Source organism: Solanum dulcamara, chromosome 10 (genome assembly GCF_947179165.1).
Source record: "Solanum dulcamara chromosome 10, daSolDulc1.2, whole genome shotgun sequence".
Lineage (NCBI taxonomy): Eukaryota > Viridiplantae > Streptophyta > Magnoliopsida > Solanales > Solanaceae > Solanum > Solanum dulcamara.
This window is the reverse complement of record NC_077246.1, coordinates 890,448-911,415: the sequence shown is the minus strand read 5'-3', so window position 1 is coordinate 911,415 and position 20,968 is coordinate 890,448. Positions and strand designations below refer to the sequence as shown.

Sequence of the window (20,968 nt, the reverse complement as noted above, 5' to 3'; positions counted from 1 at the left end):
AATACATACATAACTCCTTAAAACTTGTTAATAAATTACATTTAAACATCAAATTATAATTTATTTCAATTGATCATCTGACACAACAAGATAAAATATTTTTTATTATATATTTTTTATTCAAATTTTACATATATTTTGTGTGTGTATATTCTCAAATGTCTATTAAATAGTTAAGTGAACTATAAAAAATATATAATCAACCACAATTGAAATATGTCTGTAAAAAATTAAAATTAAATAGTTAAATGTATATTCTTCTTATTTATTAGTATTTTCCTTAAATTTAAAGTGGAAAAAATCATTAAATTTGACTTACAATATTTGATTCGTCCAACCACTAAATTTATCATGTTTTTTTTCTTATTTATTACTATTTTCTTAAATTTAAAGTGAAAAATTTCATTAAATTTAGTTTACAATATTTGATTTGTCCAACCACCAACTTTTGTCTCATGTTTCTTCTTATTTATAACTATTTTCTTAAATTCAAAGTGGAAAAATTCATTAATTTTATCTTACTATATTTGATTCGTCCAACCATCAAATTTGTCTGATGTTTCTTCTTATTTATTACTATTTAATTAAATTCAAAGTGGAAATTTTTATTGAATCTAGTTTTACTGTGGTAATTACAAGTATATTCCTTTAAACCAAAGTAGAAAAAAATCATTAAATCTAACTTTTATCTACAACTAAATACATTCACATTTCAAAATCACATTTGTAGTGTGAATTTTATCCATAATTCAACTGTCTAAATGAAATTTACTGAATACTTAAACAATTCTAACAAAAGTAGGCCCCATACAAACTCCTACTCACATGAAATATTAACTTGTGAGTGACTACACCATATGCAAAAAAAAAAGACAAAAAGATTTTCTCTCTTAGCTAAGAAAAAGTTCTTTCCATTTCATACATTACTCTCTGTTTTTTTTCTTTCTTGTGTTCACTTCTCTTAGTTTTTACTTCTTGTTTTCTTCAGAGCTCCGGTGGTCGTAAAGTTGATCGGCGTCGTAAAACAGGTAAAATCATAATCACTATCCAGGTAAATTTACTTCTTTCTCCTTAATATTACCCTTTGATCATTCATTGTTCTGAATTTTTTTGTTGTGTTTTGATTAAAGTTTATTTTTTTCTGTGATTATGGAGTTGTGGGAATGTTTATCTTCTTGGTTAATGTTTAAAGATTGGAGCTTTTTTTCTTTAGGGAAGTTTAAAGTGAAGATGAAAATGGTGACCCTTTTGTTCTACTTGGAATTGGACATACCCCCCCTCCCCCCCCCCCCACCCCACAATCCAATACCCCCATAATAGGAAGAAAAATGTAGGGGTGAAAGTTGAAGTTGGAGTGTTTTTTTTTGCTGTGATTTTAGAGTTGGTTGAATGTTTTATCTTTTTGGTTTATGTTTAAAGATTGGAGTTTTTAGCTTAGGGAGGTAGTTTGAACCCCATAATTGGAAGAAAAATGTATGTAGGGGGGAAAGTATATCTGGTTTATGTTTAAGTTTGGAGCTTTTTTTGCTTAAGGAAGTAGTTTGAGCTGGAGATGAAAATGGAGATGATTTGTTCTATTTGGAATTGAACAGAAAAATGTTGGTGTGGAAGTTGAATTAGTCTTGTTTGTTCGATTTTTGAGAAGTTTAGCTTCTTCTTTTTTCTGTGATTTTGGGGTTAGTTGAAAGTTTTATGTTCCTGGTTTTATGTTTAATGTTTGGAGCTTTTTCGCTTAGGAAGTTTGAGCTGGAGATAAGAACTTTCAGCCAACCCCAAAATCACAGGAAAAAAAAGAAGCTAAACTTGTCAAAAATCGAACAAACAAGACTAATTCAACTTTCACCCCTACATTTTTCTATTCAATTCCAAATTGAACAAATCATCTCCATTTTCATCTCCAGCTCAAACTACTTCTTTAAGCAAAAAAAGCTCCAAACTTAAACATACAAAAAACAATACAAAAATTTCTCATATCGAATTCGAAGTGCCATGCTATTATAGGAAGATATTCAATACTCATAGACAAAAAACACTAGGTGATTTCTTCCCATTTGTCCTAGCTTTGGTAGATAGAGTTGCTTGGTACTTGTTGCTGGTGGGAATTAGAGTTGTTTTTCCCCTTTGTCTTATTAGTTTATGTTAGAGATAATTGCAGCCTACCTCTAGTATGCTTATCATCATACCAGGTTGACTTATCAACAAAAATGTGATTGGGTTATTCATACAAAGAGGAAACAGGATTACTCAGTTTCACTAGCGTTTGACCTTGTCAGTCTACTTAGAAGAATTGGATTTGATGAACCTAACCTTTTCCATTTTAATGTATTGCAGGGCTGTTGAGGTGCAGTTTGATTCTGGAAATCTGCATGCAAAAGAAATAAGTTGGATTGAAGCTTTTGTGCTGTAGTTGCTTTATCAGAAGAAAATGATGGAGGCTCCAAAATTTATTGGACTTCTAGACTTGAATCAAAACTTGTCGCAAAATTTTTACCATAAGCTTGGTGAGGGGTCACATATGTCTATTGAGAGTTATGGGAGCATGCAGACGAGCAATGCTGGAGGTTCTGTTGCAATGTCAGTGGATAACAGCAGTGTTGGATCAAATGGTTCTCACACTCGTATTTTAGACCACCAGGGCAATCACATCTACAATAACTATTCTGTTGCTGCTAGCGTAGTCAGGGGTAGAGTTTCTAATCGGTTAAGTGATGATGCTCTCGCTCAAGCCTTGGTTGATCCTCAATTTCCCACCATTGGGCTTGAGATTTATGATGAGTGGACAATTGACTTGAGGAGGCTTACCATAGGACAAGCTTTTGCTCAAGGATCTTTTGGGAAACTCTATAAGGGAACTTACAATGGTGAAGATGTTGCCATCAAGCTTCTAGAGAGGCCAGAACATGATCTTGAGAGGGCTCACTTTATGGAGCAGCAATTTCAGCAGGAGGTCATGATGTTGGCAAATTTGAAGCATCCAAATATAGTACGATTTATTGGTGCATGCCGTAAACCAATGGTGTGGTGTATTGTGACTGAATATGCAAGAGGGGGATCAGTGCGTCAGTTCCTCACGAGGCGGCAAAACAGAGCTGTGCCATTGAAGTTAGCAGTTAAGCAGGCCTTGCATGTGGCAAGGGGGATGGAGTATGTGCATGGCCTGAATCTGATTCACCGTGATCTGAAATCCGACAATCTACTGATTGCTGCTGATAAGTCAATCAAGATTGCAGACTTTGGTATTGCTCGAATTGAGGTGCTGACTGAAGGAATGACACCAGAAACTGGCACTTACCGCTGGATGGCTCCGTAAGCATCTAGACTCTTTAGCAGCCTTGTTAAATCTGTATTTTATTTCTTTCTTAGAACTGCTTTGATATGTGTTACTTGAGCATAAACCCCTTGCGGATGGGATTACATTGGGTATGTTGTTGTTGTATTTTCCTTAATTTAGTTTTATTAATTCCAATGCTCTTTATATTTTCCATTGTATACTTGCTGTTGCTAAGAGGGAGAAATTGTTTCCTCCAGTTAGCTTTGTAACTTAGTTCTGTGCCTGTTAATGAAGGTTAAGAGTTGAAAGACTTTATTTTCTCTTTCAATTCCTTTCCCTCCTTTTCCTTTTCCTTCTTGTCCGTGACTTGTAACTTGATTCAAGTTGGTCACATCCAAGGGCGTGGCTTAGTTGTCAATGAAGTAGGTGCAAACCTTGGAGATTAGGGTTCAATCACACCAGAGACAGAAAAAACTAAGTGTTATCTTCCCATATGTCTAAATCTTAAACCTTGGTGGGTATAGTTACCAAAAATCGAGATGCATGCAAGTTGGATACGATACCATTATCAAAAAGAGTAAAATTGCATCTAGCTGAAAAGGGTTCAAGGACATCTACTACCTCACTGGGTTCACTTTCAGGATATGTCTGAGAGATATGAACCACAGTTCTTTTCTTATTGAATATGCAGTTGAAAGTTCTTTGGGAAGTATATAATCTCTCCTCTGTGATGTTGACCTTCCATCGTCATCTTTAGCATCGCCCCTATCTACAGAGCAGTGAGGCTCTTCTGTACTGTTGAATGAGTAAGAAAGAGAATGGGGAGGGAGGGGGGTGGGTGCGATTCACCAGATATCTCTCTCTTCATGGGATGACAGACTTCCACAAGAGTCGCATACTTAGGTTTGTTGCTGCTGGAGAAACTTGAAAAGGGCAAGGGAATGACATGTCTACTGGAAACATGTCTTGCTTAGAGTGGAAGTTGGTTGCAGAATGAAAGTTTTAAGTTGTAAGTAGCTGAACAGCATTCCTGTTTGCTTGGCTCATACTAACTTTCTCAAAGCACTGAAATGAACCAGTTGAGGAAGGACTGGTTGAAGTGGAATATTTGGCTCAATCTTCTCATGAAACTAAATCATTTGTTAGAACCTTTGATCATTCTTTATGAAGAGACCTCTTTTTTAAAAGCATAAAAAAGAGACTAGGTGATGTTGCTAGAATATACAACGATTATGTGGATTCTCCATTGAGTTGTTACATAGTCTTGTTCCGTCCATAAGACCATCGCAATCTCTACAGAAAGGTAGAAATGGTATATTTGGCAATCTTCTCATGACCCTAAATCATTTGTTGTAACCTCCGAGCATTCTTTCCGGAGAGAAGTCTTTTCAAAAGTAAAAAGCGATTCATGGAGTTTGAAGTGAAAAGCTAGGAGCGAGGCATACAAGTTATGGGAAAGTAAAAAGAAGTACCAAACACATACAAATTATGTAATCTTCTCATGGACCTAAATCATTTGTTGAAACCTCCAATTATTGAGAGTAGTGTTTTTGGAATCGAGAAATGCGGAAAACGAAAAAGCCATGGAGTTTGTAGCGATAAGCGAGAAGTGAAGCGCACTGGGTAAAAGAAGTATGTAATGCCAAACGTAGAAGGATTTAGTACTATAAAGATGCAATTAAAATAACTAATTTTTGCATCCAATTTATGATAATATTGATATTAATCTAACTCCTCAAAGTCGAGATTCAAAAAAGTAGACCCTTTCTCGTTAGGATCGTTTTGCCCGTCGTCGTTTAAAGTGCACACTTCTCTGAAGTGCATGGCTTCAAGCCGTAATCCCTTCAAATTGCATAAAGCGATGGCTTTGAATAGCAATGCGGGAGAGATGTGATACGTGAAGAAATCAATGTTCGGTAAAAAGAATGATAAGAATGCCTTATTTGGTATTTAGTCTTACAACACGTGTTGCTAGACTTGATTTAATGAATGCCTTATGTAAGTTGAAGTAGATCTTTCAAAACAAAAGGAGCATTAAAACCCCTTAATGATCAATCAACCAATACAAGGCCGGTTATGACTCGGTATTTCCGACGTCTTACTTTTAGTGGCTTAGATATTGTGCATTCCACTCGGGAGGCATTACCTAATTTTTTTGGACGATTTATTCACTTCATGTTGATGAAAAGTTGATCAAGTTATCACATGCTATGTTGTACCGGTCCTTTGCATTACCTACCCGTTGAAATGGGTCCGTGCCTGTACTCTTCAAAATACACAAAATGTTAACACAAAAATAAATAATGCACATACCTATAATGATACTTGTACATTTGATTAAATACATACTCACAAACGAGTCCATACTTGGAAACGGATCTAGGATTTAAAGTTTATGAGTTCCCAACGATCTCAAATTAAAAAATAACTTCATTATAAGTGCCCAAGAGGAACCGAACCCTTAATGAGGAGGGCAACAAAGGTTTAGCAAGTTGCATTTATGCCGCTGTACCAAGAGCTTAGTTTGTTAGTAGATTCCCAATAAATAGTTTATTTAATAGATTTTCCAATATGAATATAGGATCTACACAAAAGTTACTGGATTCCCAAAAACCCACACCCAATACTCCTAGGTCCACCTCTGTCCAACAACAACATACCCCGTGTAATCGTATAAGTGGGGTCTGGGGAGGGTAGGGTGTATGCAGACTTTACTTCTACCTCATAGAGATAAAGAGGTTGTTTTAGAAAGATCTTTAGCTTTAAAAAAAACCTACCAAATAGTTTTAAAAAGTGGACACAAATATGGGAGCAATCACAACAACACATTAATGCGAAATGGAATGTGTTACACAACAAACATAAGAAATAACGGTAACGAAAACGAAATAGTGAAATGATCGTGCACAAGAAACTACAAGAGTAATGCTAATAATATTGGTAAGAACACTAGTGAAAGCCTATCCCGCAGGGAAGTGAGAGAAAACTCAACTATCAACCAACCTTCTACCCTAATACGCGACCTCCAAACTATCCTATCTAAGGCCATGTCTTCGGTAAGATCCAAATGCACTAAGTTCTGTCTAATCACTTTCCCCCGATACTTCTTCAGCCTGCCTCTACCTCTCCTGACATCCGCCACTGTCAAGCGCTCACACCTCCTTACTGGGCGTCTACACTCCTCCTCATACGCAAACCACCTCAGCCTTGCTTCCCTCAGCTTGTCCTACTCAGAGGCCACCCTAACCTTGTCCTGGATATCTTTATTCTTGATCTTGTCTCTCCTATTATGCCCACACACCCACCTCAACATCCTCATCTCCGAGATTTTTATCTTTTGAACATGAGATTGCTTAGTAGACCAACACTCCACCCCATACAACATAGTCGGTTTAACCACCACTCTATAGAACTTACCCTTGTACATAATCCATATAATATGGACTACATGTTACCTTTAGTTGCTGACAAATAGGTATATTTGAAACATTTCAAAATTTTGGATTTCTCCACTAGAATTTATCACCTCTAAGAATGATAGGAAAAACGAATGCATCAAATCTATTTAGGGGGCAGGGGTGTCCACATGGGCTTGATTTGCCAAGTCTGTTCATATGTATTAAGAAACACTGAATTAATTTTAAAAGCACGCATAAGTACGTATGAATATATTTTACAATTTATTTTATGTATTACGGTGCATGTATAGGCTGACTGTAATTCATGCATTTGCGCCTGATTGTTAAACTGTTAAAATTCTTTGTTTTATTGATATCTATCAGGAGATCTCCTTGGCTGGCACAATCTGATATTGAAGGTGTCAGACAACAAAGAAAATTACTTCAATTTGCTTAGTTTATTGTTCTACTGATACAGAAGTTTTCCTGTATTTAGAGTCTTATTTAAGAATTGGTATATTTAGAGACTCTTTTGAGAATTTTTGCTAATCATGATTTTCCTGGAGTCTTTAAATCTGCTCTTGGAAGTTCAGTTGTTTGTTTCTCAGGCATATATGGCAGTTAGAACTTAAACCTTGAATTACATCATCTATTCAGGATGAAAGAGAGAATATGATATAGAGTTGAATGAATCTCTTTTTGTCTGGTGGAGATTGATTGCTTTATCCAGTTTTAAGTGTAGATTACTGATGATAGAACTGGCATTTCTTGATTTCTTTTGTCCTGGACAGAAGTATCGCCATCAGTTTCCGTTTGGTTTTGTTCCTTACACAATGTTGGAGATGAAAATATATTCTTTATAAGCTAAGTGAGTTGGCGATTAAGCTTTTGTTTTCTTGAGATAATGTGAGAAACGGAGAAGTTTCCATTTCTAATAGGACATTTCTTTCAAACTTAAAACAAAGATGTGTTCATGTCTGCCTGAAATATTCTTGAAATGCTTGCGATCAGAAAGTATTTAGGAGGTTGACCTGGTGAGTGGTGATAATTCTGGTGACCTAGTGCAGTCGTGAAACACCACATCCCTGCGATGGTGGATGATGTAGCAGTGCAATATAGATCTTCTCTGTGTGATAATAGGTTAGTATGCATGAATGACTTGCCTTGGGGAAATAGAGAGAAGAATATGCTTGCATTTGTTAATTTGATGTGATAATGAATGATCTTGTCAAAAATAAAATGGAATTGAATGATCTTCCCCAAACAGGTGGGAATCGGATCTCAATATCTGGTAAAGCTCGTATACGTGCAGCCAGTCCCTGATACTTTGTGCAATTCTAGTATACTCCAATTTTGATTCCGATTAGCCTGAGAAATGTAGTTACATTTCAAGTTTCCTCTTGAGAAACTAGTTATTCACATTCTGCAGATCCTATCCTGTTTAACATCGTCATATTTTGGCAAGTGTGTCTGGTTTCTTATCTTTTCAGAAAAAGAAAACAATGTTCAAAGTTGTTAGCGCCTGTGTTTTGTTGCGGACTGTCTAAGCGTTTGACTTTGTTTTGCAGGGAGATGATCCAGCACCGGCCATACACCCAGAAAGTTGATGTTTATAGTTTTGGCATTGTTCTGTGGGAGCTCATAACAGGGCTGCTTCCTTTCCAGAACATGACTGCTGTGCAGGCTGCTTTTGCTGTTGTCAACAAAGGCGTCCGTCCAACAATACCCATTGATTGTTTGCCTGTCTTATCTGATATCATGAGCTGCTGCTGGGATTCTGACCCCGATAATAGGCCAACTTTCTCTCAGGTGGTCAAGATGCTTGAGGCGGCTGAGACAGAAATCATGACTTCTATCAGAAAGGCGCGTTTCAGGTGCTGCATTCATCCTACGGCTACAGGTTGATTCGGGAAAGAGGAAACTGGAGGGAAAGGATGTTGAATGGCAAAACTGATTTTGAGTCTGCCATGTGTATCTATCAGGCACAATTTCTTTTCAGATAGAAAAAGGGCTATAGTTATGAGAAAAAACTAGACATTTCTCTGCTACATTTTGTTTCTTTTCTTTTCTTTGCGGATTTAAGACGGTGACTAGTTCGTAATGCAGGATATCTGATGTGCATCTGTGCATGTCTGACCATAGCTGTGTTTGCTGAATTTGCTCAAAGTTATATCAGGTTCTGAATAATATGAAATGCTCCTCTATGCAAGCAGCTTTATTTTTTGTGTTAATTGATACTTGTATCAGTGCAACACACAATTTACCTCAAGAGCAGTAAGGCACTTCTAAGCCTCTGGTAAGTATGCAAATTTGCAGAATTTGCTGTATTTAAGTATGTTAACTTTTGAGATTGTATTGTTTTGATTTTGGGGACCATAACTTCCTCAAACTCTTTTTGAAGGATGTATAGCGATTTTTTCGCCTTGTTTTTGAAAAATAGTCATTGTTCTGGAGTTTCGAGTTTCATTAGTTTGAGGACATTATTTGGGAGTTCCACCGGTGGTAATGACTATTCAACAATTACAAGGGTTGGAAAGTTCCCCTTATCCTACTTTCTCATCCTTCTATTTTACTATTATCCATTGTTTTCTTTGTTTTGGTTATTGTATTATTTATTGTCGCTCCTATTCTTTTCCCCATTATTCTTATATTGTATTTTCTTTTCATGCCTGTTGTGATACTATGTTTTACTTGAGCTGAGGATCTATTGAAAACAACCTCTCTACTTTCACATAATAGAGGTTAGGTTGCGTACACCACCCTTTTCAGACTATTCTTGTGGAATTACACTCGGTATGTTGTTGTTGAAATGTCGGTATGTAGTTATTTTTACCCCAAAACTAATATATGACCCCAATTTTTAAATGAAATTTCAGCATGATATGCTTAGGTACAACTTTTTTGTTTGGAAAATATTATAGACTTGGCATAAAATTACTTGGAACTTTTAGATGTTTGATTTGTGAAGTATTGCCATTGTTTTATGTGCTTTAATTATCACATTATTCGGTTATTATGTTTACCGTATATATTTTTTTCAAACTGCTTTAATGGTCGTTACTTGAATTGGGAGTCTTTCGAAAACGATCTTTCTACCTTCACCGGTTAAAATTAAATTTATGTATACTCTATACTCTCTAGACCTAGTAAATTACACTAATCATGTTATTGTTACCGTCATAAAATTTAAGGGGTCAAAATGTATGAGAAAATAACTTAGGTGGGTGCAAAACCCACTTTATTACTAATTAAAGGAAAAAATGGTGCACACTCATCATATTGATTTTTAGTGTATAAACGGAAATTTAAAAGCTAACGACGTCGTCAGAGGGTGATAGGGTTTTCGCCGTAGACGGTGGTTTTAGTACTGTGATTTCTAGGGTTTAGGCCGAAGAAGACGACGGAGGAGGAAGATGAAGCCAGTAGTAGTAACAGTAGTGTCGAACAAGATGCAGAAATCAGTAGTGGTAGCTGTGGATAGACTCTTCCACAACAAGGTTTACAATCGATATGTCAAACGGACCTCCAAATTCATGGCTCATGATGAGAAGGATGAATGCAACATCGGTGACCGCGTATCTACTCTCTCTCTCTCTATATAGATATATATAAAAATTTTTATAATTTTTCTGTTATTTTTTCCCTTTCTGATCTACTGTCCTTGTAATCTGTTTGTGTATAGTGGAATTAGGTGAAAATATGTTTCTTTTCCAGTTTGCTGATGATGTTATTTTGATCTTTGGTTATCTGAGAATTTTTTATTATGAGCTTGTTAACTTGCAGTTGGCTTCAAAATAATTGTTTGTTTCAATGCAAAATATAGAATTACCTAAAATTACCCATACCTATACTCATTGTTGAGATTCATTTCATTTCCTAATTCATGATTAGCCATTTTTTTTCTCTATCTCTTTCTTTATGATCTGTTTGTTGATAGATGAATCTGGTAAAGTTGGATTTTTTTTGGTGTTTGGTTTCTGAATTCAAGCGTTTTAAATTATGAGCTTGTAAACTTGCAATGAGAATGAATAAGACCTTGTCTCCCAGAATCTACTATAGGTTGGGTTTGCAATGAGAATGAAGAAGACCTTGTCTCCCAGAATCTACTATAGGTTGGGTTTGAGAGCCGTGTGATGGGTGACTTTTTAAAGTTTTTGCATCCTTATTCACATCTCCCCGTCCTCCATTTTGATCAAGGCTCATTTGAGTTTTTTCATTCGTACTCATCTCTCCACATCTTGTTCTCATATCCATTTCTTCGTTTCCTTCATTAATATTTTGAGACTTACTTGCATCATTTCCACTAACATGATTTTCTCGGTTGCCTTTTTTTGTCTTCTTTTCTTTACAAAGATATCCTCTCACATTTTAAATTCACATTTGTAGTGTGAATTTTATCCACATTCCATGATCACATTTTTAGTGTGAACTTATTGCCTGATTAACTAGAGTTAAATAAAGGAAAAATCTCAAATTAAAACAAATATGTGTATATATATATACTCTTAACAGTTTTGACTAAAGTAGGACCCACATAAACTCATGTTTCATGAAATTCTAACTTGTGAGTGACTACACAGCAGGTCTTTCCTTGATGCACAAACGCAAAAAGATTAATACATAAATAACTCCTTAAAACTTATTAGCAATAAATTACATTTAAACATCAAATTATAATTTATTTCAATTGCACCTGACCACAACACGATAGAATATTTTTATTATATACTTTTTTTTTCAAATTTTACATATGTTTTTTGTGTGTATATTCTCAAACGTCTATCAAATAATTAAGTGAACTATAAAAATATACAATCAACCACAATTGGAACATGTCTATGAAAAATTAAAATTAAATAGTTAAGTATATATTCTTCTTATTTATTAGTATTTTCCTTAAAGTCAAGTGGAAAAATTCATCAAATTTTACTTACAATATTTGATTCATCCAACCACCAAATTTGTCGTGTTTTTTTCTTATTTATTACTATTTTCTTAAATTTAAAGTGGAAAATTTCATTAAATTTAGTTACAATATTTGATTCATCCAACCACCAAATTTGTCTGATGTTTCTTCTTATTTATTACTACTTTCTTAAATTCAAAGTTGAAATTTTTATTGAATCTAGTTTTATTATGGTAATTATGAGTATATTCCTTAAAACCAAAGTAGAAAAAAATAATTAAATCTAACTTTTACTTACAACCAAATACATTCACATTTCAAAAATAACATTTGTAGTGTGAATTTTATCCATAATTCAACTGTCTAAATGAAATTTACTGAATACTTAAACAATTCTAACAAAAGTAGGCCCCACATAGACTCCTACTCACATGAAATTGTAACTTGTGAGTGACTACACCATATACAAAAAAAAGACAAAAAAGAGATTATAGAGATTTTCTCTCTTGGCTAAAGAAAAAAATTCTTTCCATTTATACATTACTCTCGCTGTTTCTTTTCTTTCTTGTTTTCACTTTTCTTAGTTTGTACTTCTTGTTTTCTTCAGAGCTCCGGTGGTCGTAAAGTTGACCGGCGTCGGAAAACAAGTAGAATCATAATCACCATTGAGGTAAATTTACTTCTTTCTCCTTAATTATGCCCTTTGATCATTCGTTTTTCTGAATTTTTTTGTGTTTTGATTAAAGTTTGTTTTTTTCTGTGATTTTGAGTTGATGGAATGTTTATCTTCTTGGTTAATATTTAAAGATTGGAGCTTTTTTGCTTTAGGGAAGTTTAAAGTGAAGATGAAAATGGTGACCCTTTTGTTCTACTTGGAATTGGACATAACCCCCCCCCCCCCCCACACACACACACCCCACACCCCACACCCCACAATCCAATACCCCCATAATAGGAAGAAAAATGTAGGGGTGAAAGTTGAAGTTGGAGTGTTTTTTTTTGCTGTGATTTTAGAGTTGGTTGAATGTTTTATCTTTTTGGTTTTTGTTTAAAGATTGGAGTTTTTAGCTTAGGGAGGTAGTTTTAACACGAGATGAAAACGATGACATTTTGTTCTATTTGGGATTGAACCCCATAATTGGAAGAGAAATGTAGGGGTGAAAGTCTTTGTGGTTTATGTTTAAGTTTGGAGCTTTTTTTACTTGGGGAAGTTTGAGCTGGAGATGAAAATGGAGACGATTTGTTCTATTTGGAATTGAACAGAAAAATGTTGGGATGGAAGTTGAATTAGTCTTGTTTGTTCGATTTTTGACAAGTTTAGCTTCTTTTTTTTTCCCGTGATTTTAGGGTTGGTTGAAAGTTTTATGTTCCTGGTTTATGTTTAATGTTTGGAGCTTTTTCGCTTAGGAAGTTTGAGCTGGTGATAAAAATGGCGACATTTTGTTCTGCTTGGAATTGACCCCCCCCCCCCCCCCCCAAAAAAAAAACCATAATTGGAAGAAAGATGTAAATGTAGGGGTTCAATTTCAAGTAGAACAAAAAGTCACCGTTCTTATCTCCAGCTCAAATTCCCCTAAGCAAATAAGTTCCAAATTTCAAACATAGACCAGGAAGATAAAACTTTCAACCAACCCAAAAATAACAGGAAAAAAATAAAATAAAAAAGCTAAGCTTATCAAAAATAGAAATAATCAGACGAATGAGAACAAGAACTCCAATTTCAACTTTCACCCCTACATTTTTCTTCAATTATGGGGTTCAATTCCAATTAGAACAAAACATCGCCTTTCTTATCTCCAGCACAATCTCCCCCAAGTAAAAAATTTCCAAACTTTAAACATAAACCAAGAAGATATTCAATACCCAGAGACAAAAAACACTAAGTATTTTCTTCCCATATGTCTGAGCCTTGGTAGATAGAGTTGCTTGGTACTTGTTGGTGGAAATTATAGTTGTTTTTCCCCTTTGTCTTATTAGTTTATGTTAGAGATAATTGCAGCCTACCTCTAGTATCCTTGTGTTAGAGATAATTGCAGCCTACCTCTAGTATCCTTGTGTTAGAGATAATTGCAGCCTACCTCTAGTATGCTTATCATCATACTAGGTTGACTTATCAAAGAAAATGTGAGTGGGTTATTCATACAAAGAGGAAACAGCATTACTCAGTTTCACAAGCATTTGACCTTGTCAGTCTACTTAGAAGAATTGGATTTGATGAACCTAACCTTTTCCATTTTCATGTATTGCAGGGCTGTTGAGGTGCGGTTTGATTCTGGAAATCTGCATGTAAAAGAAATAAGTCGAATTGAAGCTGTTGTGCTGTAGCTGCTTTATTAGAAAAAATGGAGGCTCCAAAATTTGTTGGACTTGTAGACTTGAATCAAAACCTGTCGCAAATGTTTTACCATAAGCTTGGTGAGGGGTCACATATGTCTATTGAGAGTTATGGGAGCTTGCAGATGAGCAATGCTGGAGGTTCTGCTGCAATATCGGTGGATAACAGCAGTGTTGGGTCAAATGGTTCTCACACTCGTATTTTGGACCACCAGGTTAATCACATCTACAATAACTATTCTGTTGCTGCTAGCGTAGTCAGGGGTAGAGTTTCTAATAGGTTGAGCGATGATGATCTCGCTCAAGCCTTGGTTGATCCTCAATTTCCCACCATTGGGCTTGAGGTTTATGATGAGTGGACAATTGACTTGAGGAGGCTTACCATAGGACAAGCTTTTGCTCAAGGATCTTTTGGGAAACTCTATAAGGGAACTTACAATGGTGAAGATGTTGCCATCAAGCTTCTAGAGAGGTCAGAACATGATCTTGAGAGGGCTCACTTTATGGAGCAGCAATTTCAGCAAGAGGTCATGATGTTGGCAAATTTGAAGCATCCAAATATAGTACGATTTATTGGTGCATGCCGTAAACCAATGGTGTGGTGTATTGTGACTGAATATGCAAGAGGCGGATCAGTGCGTCAGTTCCTCACGAGGCGGCAAAACAGAGCTGTGCCATTGAAGTTAGCAGTTAAGCAGGCCTTGCATGTGGCAAGGGGGATGGAGTATGTGCATGGCCTGAATCTGATTCACCGTGATCTGAAATCCGACAATCTACTGATTGCTGCTGACAAGTCAATCAAGATTGCAGACTTTGGTGTTGCTCGAATTGAGGTGCTGACTGAAGGAATGACACCAGAAACTGGCACTTACCGCTGGATGGCTCCGTAAGCATCTAAACTCTTTAGCAGCCTTGTTAAATCTTGTGTCTTGATCCAGTTTGGGATTATTGCCATACCCTATAATAGAGTTCTTAAGCTTTTTAGCCTACTCTTATGGGCTATTTTTTTCTGTATTATTCTATGTCTGCATTACTTTCTGTATTTTATTTCTTTCTTAGAACTGCTTTGATATGTGTTACTTGAGCCGAAACCCTTCTCAGAAACCCCTTGGGGATGGGATTACACTGGGTATATTGTTGTCGTATTTTCCTTAATTTAGTTTTATTAATTCCAATGCTCTTTATATTTTCCATTGTATACTTGCTGTTGCTAAGAGGAAGAAATTGTTTGCTCCAGTTAGCTTTGTAACTTAGTTCTGTGTCTGTTAATGAAGGTTAAGAGTTGAAAGACTTTATTTTCTCTTTCAATTCCTTTCCCTCCTTTTCCTTTTCCTTCTTGTCCGTGACTTGTAACTTGATTCAAGTTGGTCACATCCAAGGGCGTGGCTTAGTTGTCAATGAAGTAGGTGCAAACCTTGGAGATTAGGGTTCAATCACACCAGAGACAGAAAAAACTAAGTGTTATCTTCCCATATGTCTAAATCTTAAACCTTGGTGGGTATAGTTACCAAAAATCGAGATGCATGCAAGTTGGATACGATACCATTATCAAAAAGAGTAAAATTGCATCTAGCTGAAAAGGGTTCAAGGACATCTACTACCTCACTGGGTTCACTTTCAGGATATGTCTGAGAGATATGAACCACAATTCTTTTCTTATTGAATATGTAGTTGAAAGTTCTTTGGGAAGTATATAATCTCTCCTCTGTGATGTTGACCTTCCATCGTCATCTTTAGCATTGCCTCTTTCTTCAGAGCAGTGAGGCTTTTTTGTAATGTTGAATGGGTAAGAAAGAAAATGGGGAGGTGCGATTCACCAGAGATATCTCTCTTCATGGGATGACAGACTTCCACAAGAGTCGCATACTTAAGTTTATTGCTGCTGGAGAAACTTTAGAAGGGCAAGGGAATGACATGTCTACTGGAAACATGTCTCGTTTAGAGTGGAAGGTGGTTGCAGAATGAAAGTTTTCAGTTGTAAGTAGCTGAACAGCATTCCTGTTTGCTTGGCTCATACTAACTTTCTCAAAGCACTGAAATGAACCAGTTAAGGAAGGACTGGTAGAAGTGGAATAGTTGGCTCAATGTTCTCATGAATCTAAATCATTTGTTGGAACCTTTGATCATTCTTCTCCTCTTTTTTAAAAGCATAAAAAGCAACAAGGTGATGTTTCTAGAATATACAACGATTATGTGGACTCTCCATTGAGTTGTTACATAGACTTGTTCCGTCCATAAGACCATCGCAATCTCTACAGAAAGGTAGAAGTGGAATACTGGGCAATCTTCTCATGACCCTAAATCATTTGTTGTAACCTCCGAGCATTCTTTTCGGAGAGAAGTCTTTTTAAAAGTAAAAAGCGATTCATGGAGTTTGAAGTGAAAAGCTAGGAGTGAATCATGCAAGTTATGGGAAAGTAAAAAGAAGTACCAAACACATACAAATTTAGTAATCTTCTCATGAACCTAAATCATTTGTTGAAACCTCCAATTATTGAGAGTAGTGTTTTTGGAATCGAGAAATGTGAAAAGCGACCAAGCCATGGAGTCGAAGCAATAAGCGAGAAGTGAAGCGCACTGGCCAAAAGAAGTAAGTAATGCCAAACATAGAAGGATTTAGTACTATAAAGATGCAATTAAAATAACTAATTTTTGCATCCAATTTACGATAATATTGATATTAATCTAACTCCTCAAAGTCGAGATTAAAAAAGTAGACCCTTTCTCTTTAGGGTTGTTTTGCACGTCGTCGTTTAAAGTGCACACTTCTCTGAAGTGCATGACTTCAAGTGATAATCCCTTACGTCAAATTACATAAAGCGATGGCTTCGAATTACAATGCGGGAGAGATATGATACATGAAGAAATCAATGTTCGGTAAAAAGAATGATAAGAATGCCTTATTTGGTATTTAGTCTTACAACACGTGTTGCTAGACTTGATTTAAGGAATGCCTTATATAAGTTGAAGTAGATCTTTTTGAAACAAAAGGAGCATTAAAACCCCTTAATGATCAATCAACCAATACAACTTGTTAAGTTAGGGAGAGCCTATGTCAGGCCGGTTATGACTCAGTATTTCTGACATCTTACTTTTAGTGCCTTAGATTTTATGCATTCCACTTGGGAGGCATTACCTAATTTTTTTGGATGATTTATTCATTTCAGGTTGATGAAAAGTTGATCAAGTTATCACATGCTATGTTGTACCGATCCTTTGCATTACATACCCGTTGAAATGGGTGTGTCATGGCTGCCTGTACTCTTCGAAATACACAAAAAATTAACACAAAAAGAAATAATGCATGTAGCTATAATGATATTGCATACATTTGATAAAATACATACTCATAATGAGTCCATATTTAGAAGCGAATCTCGGATTTAAAGTTTATGGGTTTCCAACGATCTTAAATTTTAAAATAACTTTATTATAAGTGCCCAAGGGGAATCAAACCCTTAATTCGGAGGGGAACAAAGCTTTAGCAAGTTGCATTTATGTCACTGCACCAAGTGCTTACTTTGTTAGTAGATTCCCAACAAATAGTTTATTTAATAGCTTTTTCAATATGAATATAGGATCTACACAAAAGTTACTGGATTCCCAAAAACCCACAGCCAATACTCTAGGTCTGCCTGTGTCCAACAACACCAACATACCCCGTGTAATCCTATAAGTGGGGTCTAGGGAGGTAGAGTGTACCTAGACCTTACCTCTACCTCATAAAGATAAAGAGGTTGTTTTTGAGAAAAACCTACCAAACAGTTTTAAAAAGGGGATAGAGATATGGGAGCAATCACAACAACACATTAATGAGAAATGGAAAGTGTTGCACAACAAACACGAGAAATAACGGTAACGAAAACAAAATAATGTAATGATCAGTGCATAAGAAACTACAAGAGTAGTGCATAAGAAACTACAAGAGTAGTGCTAATACTACTGGTAGGAATACCAGTGAAATCCTATCCCGCCGGAAAGTGAGAGAACACTTATCTATCAACTAACCTTCTAGCCTAATATGCGACCTCCAAACTCTCCTATCTAAGGCCATGTCTTCGGTAAGATCCAGATGCACCAAGTTCTGTCTAATTACTTTTTCCTAATATTTTTTCGGCCTGCCTCTACCTCTCCTGACATCCGCCAGTGCCAATCGCTCACACCTCCTCCCTGGGCATCTACACTCCTTCTCATGCACAAACCACCTCAGCCTTGCTTCCCTCAGCTTGTCCTACTCGGAGGCTACTCCAACCTTGTCCTGGATATGAGGATATCTTCATTCTTAATCTTGTCTCTTCTAGTATGTCCACGCATCCACCTCAACATCCTCATTTCCCGAACTTTCATTTTTTGAACATGAAATTGCTTAGCAGACCAACACTCCGCCCCATACAACATAGTCGTTCTAACCACAACTTGTAGAACTTAACCCTGTGCATAATCCATATAATATGGATCACGTGTTACCTTTAGTTGCTGACACAAATAAGTATATTTGAAACATTTCCAATTTTGGATTTCTCCACTAGAACTCATCACCTCTAAAAATGATAGGAAAAACGAATGCATCAAATCTATTTAGGGGGCAGGGGTGTCCACATGGGCTTGATTTGCCAAGTCTGTTCATATGTATTAAGAAACACTGAATTAATTTTAAAAGCACGCATAAGTACGTATGAATATATTTTACAATTTATTTTATGTATTACGGTGCATGTATAGGCTGACTGTAATTCATGCATTTGCGCCTGATTGTTAAACTGTTAAAATTCTTTGTTTTATTGATATCTATCAGGAGATCTCCTTGGCTGGCACAATCTGATATTGAAGGTGTCAGACAACAAAGAAAATTACTTCAATTTGCTTAGTTTATTGTTCTACTGATACAGAAGTTTTCCTGTATTTAGAGTCTTATTTAAGAATTGGTATATTTAGAGACTCTTTTGAGAATTTTTGCTAATCATGATTTTCCTGGAGTCTTTAAATCTGCTCTTGGAAGTTCAGTTGTTTGTTTCTCAGGCATATATGGCAGTTAGAACTTAAACCTTGAATTACATCATCTATTCAGGATGAAAGAGAGAATATGATATAGAGTTGAATGAATCTCTTTTTGTCTGGTGGAGATTGATTGCTTTATCCAGTTTTAAGTGTAGATTACTGATGATAGAACTGGCATTTCTTGATTTCTTTTGTCCTGGACAGAAGTATCGCCATCAGTTTCCGTTTGGTTTTGTTCCTTACACAATGTTGGAGATGAAAATATATTCTTTATAAGCTAAGTGAGTTGGCGATTAAGCTTTTGTTTTCTTGAGATAATGTGAGAAACGGAGAAGTTTCCATTTCTAATAGGACATTTCTTTCAAACTTAAAACAAAGATGTGTTCATGTCTGCCTGAAATATTCTTGAAATGCTTGCGATCAGAAAGTATTTAGGAGGTTGACCACCTGGTGAGTGGTGATAATTCTGGTGACCTAGTGCAGTCGTGAAACACCACATCCCTGCGATGGTGGATGATGTAGCAGTGCAATATAGATATTCTCTGTGTGATAATAGGCTAGTATGCATGAATGACTTGCCTTGGGGAAATAGAGAGAAGAATATGCTTGTTTTTGTTAATTTGATGTGATAATGAATGATCTTGTCAAAAAGAAAATGGAATTGAATGATCTTCCCAAAACAGGTGGGAATCGGATCTCAATATCTGGTAAAGCTCGTATATGTGCAGCCAGTCCCTGATACTTTGTGCAATTCTAGTATACTCCAATTTTGATTCCTATTAGCCTGAGAAGTGAAGTTACATTTCAAGTTTCCTCTTGAGAAACTAGTTATTCACATTCTGCAGATCCTATCCTGTTTAACATTGTCATATTTTGGCAGGTGTGTCTGGTTTCTTATCTTTTCAGAAAAAGAAAACGACGTTCAAAGTTGTTAGCATCTGTGTTTTGTTGGGGACTGTCTAAGCGTTTGACTTTGTTTTGTAGGGAGATGATCCAGCACCGTCCATACACCCAGAAAGTTGATGTTTATAGTTTTGGCATTGTTCTGTGGGAGCTCATAACAGGGCTGCTTCCTTTCCAGAACATGACTGCTGTGCAGGCTGCTTTTGCTGTTGTCAACAAAGGCGTCCGTCCAACTATCCCCATTGATTGTTTGCCTGTCTTATCTGATATCATGAGCTGCTGCTGGGATTCTGACCCTGATAATAGGCCAACTTTCTCTCAGGTGGTCAAGATGCTTGAGGCGGCTGAGACAGAAATCATGACTTCTATCAGAAAGGCGCGTTTCAGGTGCTGCATTCATCCTACGGCTACTGGTTGATTCGGGAAAGAGGAAACTGGAGGGAAAGGATGTTGAATGGCAAAACTGATTTTGAGTCTGCCATGTGTATCTATCAGGCACAATTTCTTTTCAGATAGAAAAAGGGCTATAGTTATGAGAAAAAACTAGACATTTCTCTGCTACATTTTGTTTTTTTATTTTTCTCCGCGTATTTAAGACAGTGACTAGTTCGTAATACAGGATATCTGATGTGCATCTATGCATGTCTGACTATAGATGTGTTTGCTGAATTTGCTCAAAGTTATATTAGGTTCTGAATTATATGAGATGCTCCTCTATGCACACAGCTTTGTTTTTTGTGTTACATTGATAGTTGTATCAGTGCAGCACACATATAGGTACAGGAGAAATACAATTTGCCTCACGAGCAGTAACGCACATCTAAGCCTCTGGTAAGTATGCAAATTTGCAAAATTTGCTGTATTGAAGTATGTTAACTTTTGAGATTGTATTGTTTTGATTTTGGGGACCATAACTTAAACTATTTTTGAAGGATGTATGGTGATTTTTCGGCCTTGTTTTTGAAAAATAGTCATTTTTCGTCTTGGCATAAAATTACTTGGAACTTTCAGATGTTTGATTTGTTAAGTATTTCCAATAACATTTCAAGAAACATTCTGTTTTTAATGAGCCTGAATCTTAGTAAGGAATGCTTATCTCTTACGCATACAAATTTGGATTAACAAATACTGGATGAGAAATCAAAAAAAATATTATTT

At 36.1% G+C, this 20,968-nt stretch overlaps 2 protein-coding genes across 5 annotated transcripts; both read left to right on the top strand.

Annotated features, from left to right (window-relative positions):
- Positions 1-921: 921 nt before the first annotated feature.
- On the top strand, positions 922-8,863 carry LOC129904911 (serine/threonine-protein kinase STY13-like). Of its 2 annotated transcripts, none has more exons than XM_055980326.1 (3): positions 922-1,028; positions 2,332-3,306; positions 8,238-8,863. In XM_055980326.1, exons 2-3 carry the CDS (start codon positions 2,426-2,428, stop codon positions 8,572-8,574), a joined length of 1,218 nt encoding a protein of 405 aa, XP_055836301.1. In that variant the 5' UTR covers positions 922-1,028; positions 2,332-2,425; the 3' UTR covers positions 8,575-8,863. The 2 variants fall into 2 exon arrangements, with proteins under 2 accessions (XP_055836301.1, XP_055836300.1); XM_055980325.1 differs by having other exon boundaries at positions 961-1,051.
- LOC129904912 (serine/threonine-protein kinase STY13-like) lies at positions 944-20,507 on the top strand. 3 transcript variants are annotated; one of them, XM_055980329.1, is made up of 3 exons: positions 944-1,028; positions 13,825-14,795; positions 19,892-20,507. In XM_055980329.1, exons 2-3 carry the CDS (start codon positions 13,918-13,920, stop codon positions 20,226-20,228), a joined length of 1,215 nt encoding a protein of 404 aa, XP_055836304.1. In that variant the 5' UTR covers positions 944-1,028; positions 13,825-13,917; the 3' UTR covers positions 20,229-20,507. The 3 variants fall into 3 exon arrangements, with proteins under 3 accessions (XP_055836304.1, XP_055836302.1, XP_055836303.1); XM_055980327.1 differs by having other exon boundaries at positions 968-1,051; XM_055980328.1 differs by lacking the exon at positions 944-1,028 and adding an exon at positions 12,183-12,245.
- Positions 20,508-20,968: the final 461 nt, after the last annotated feature.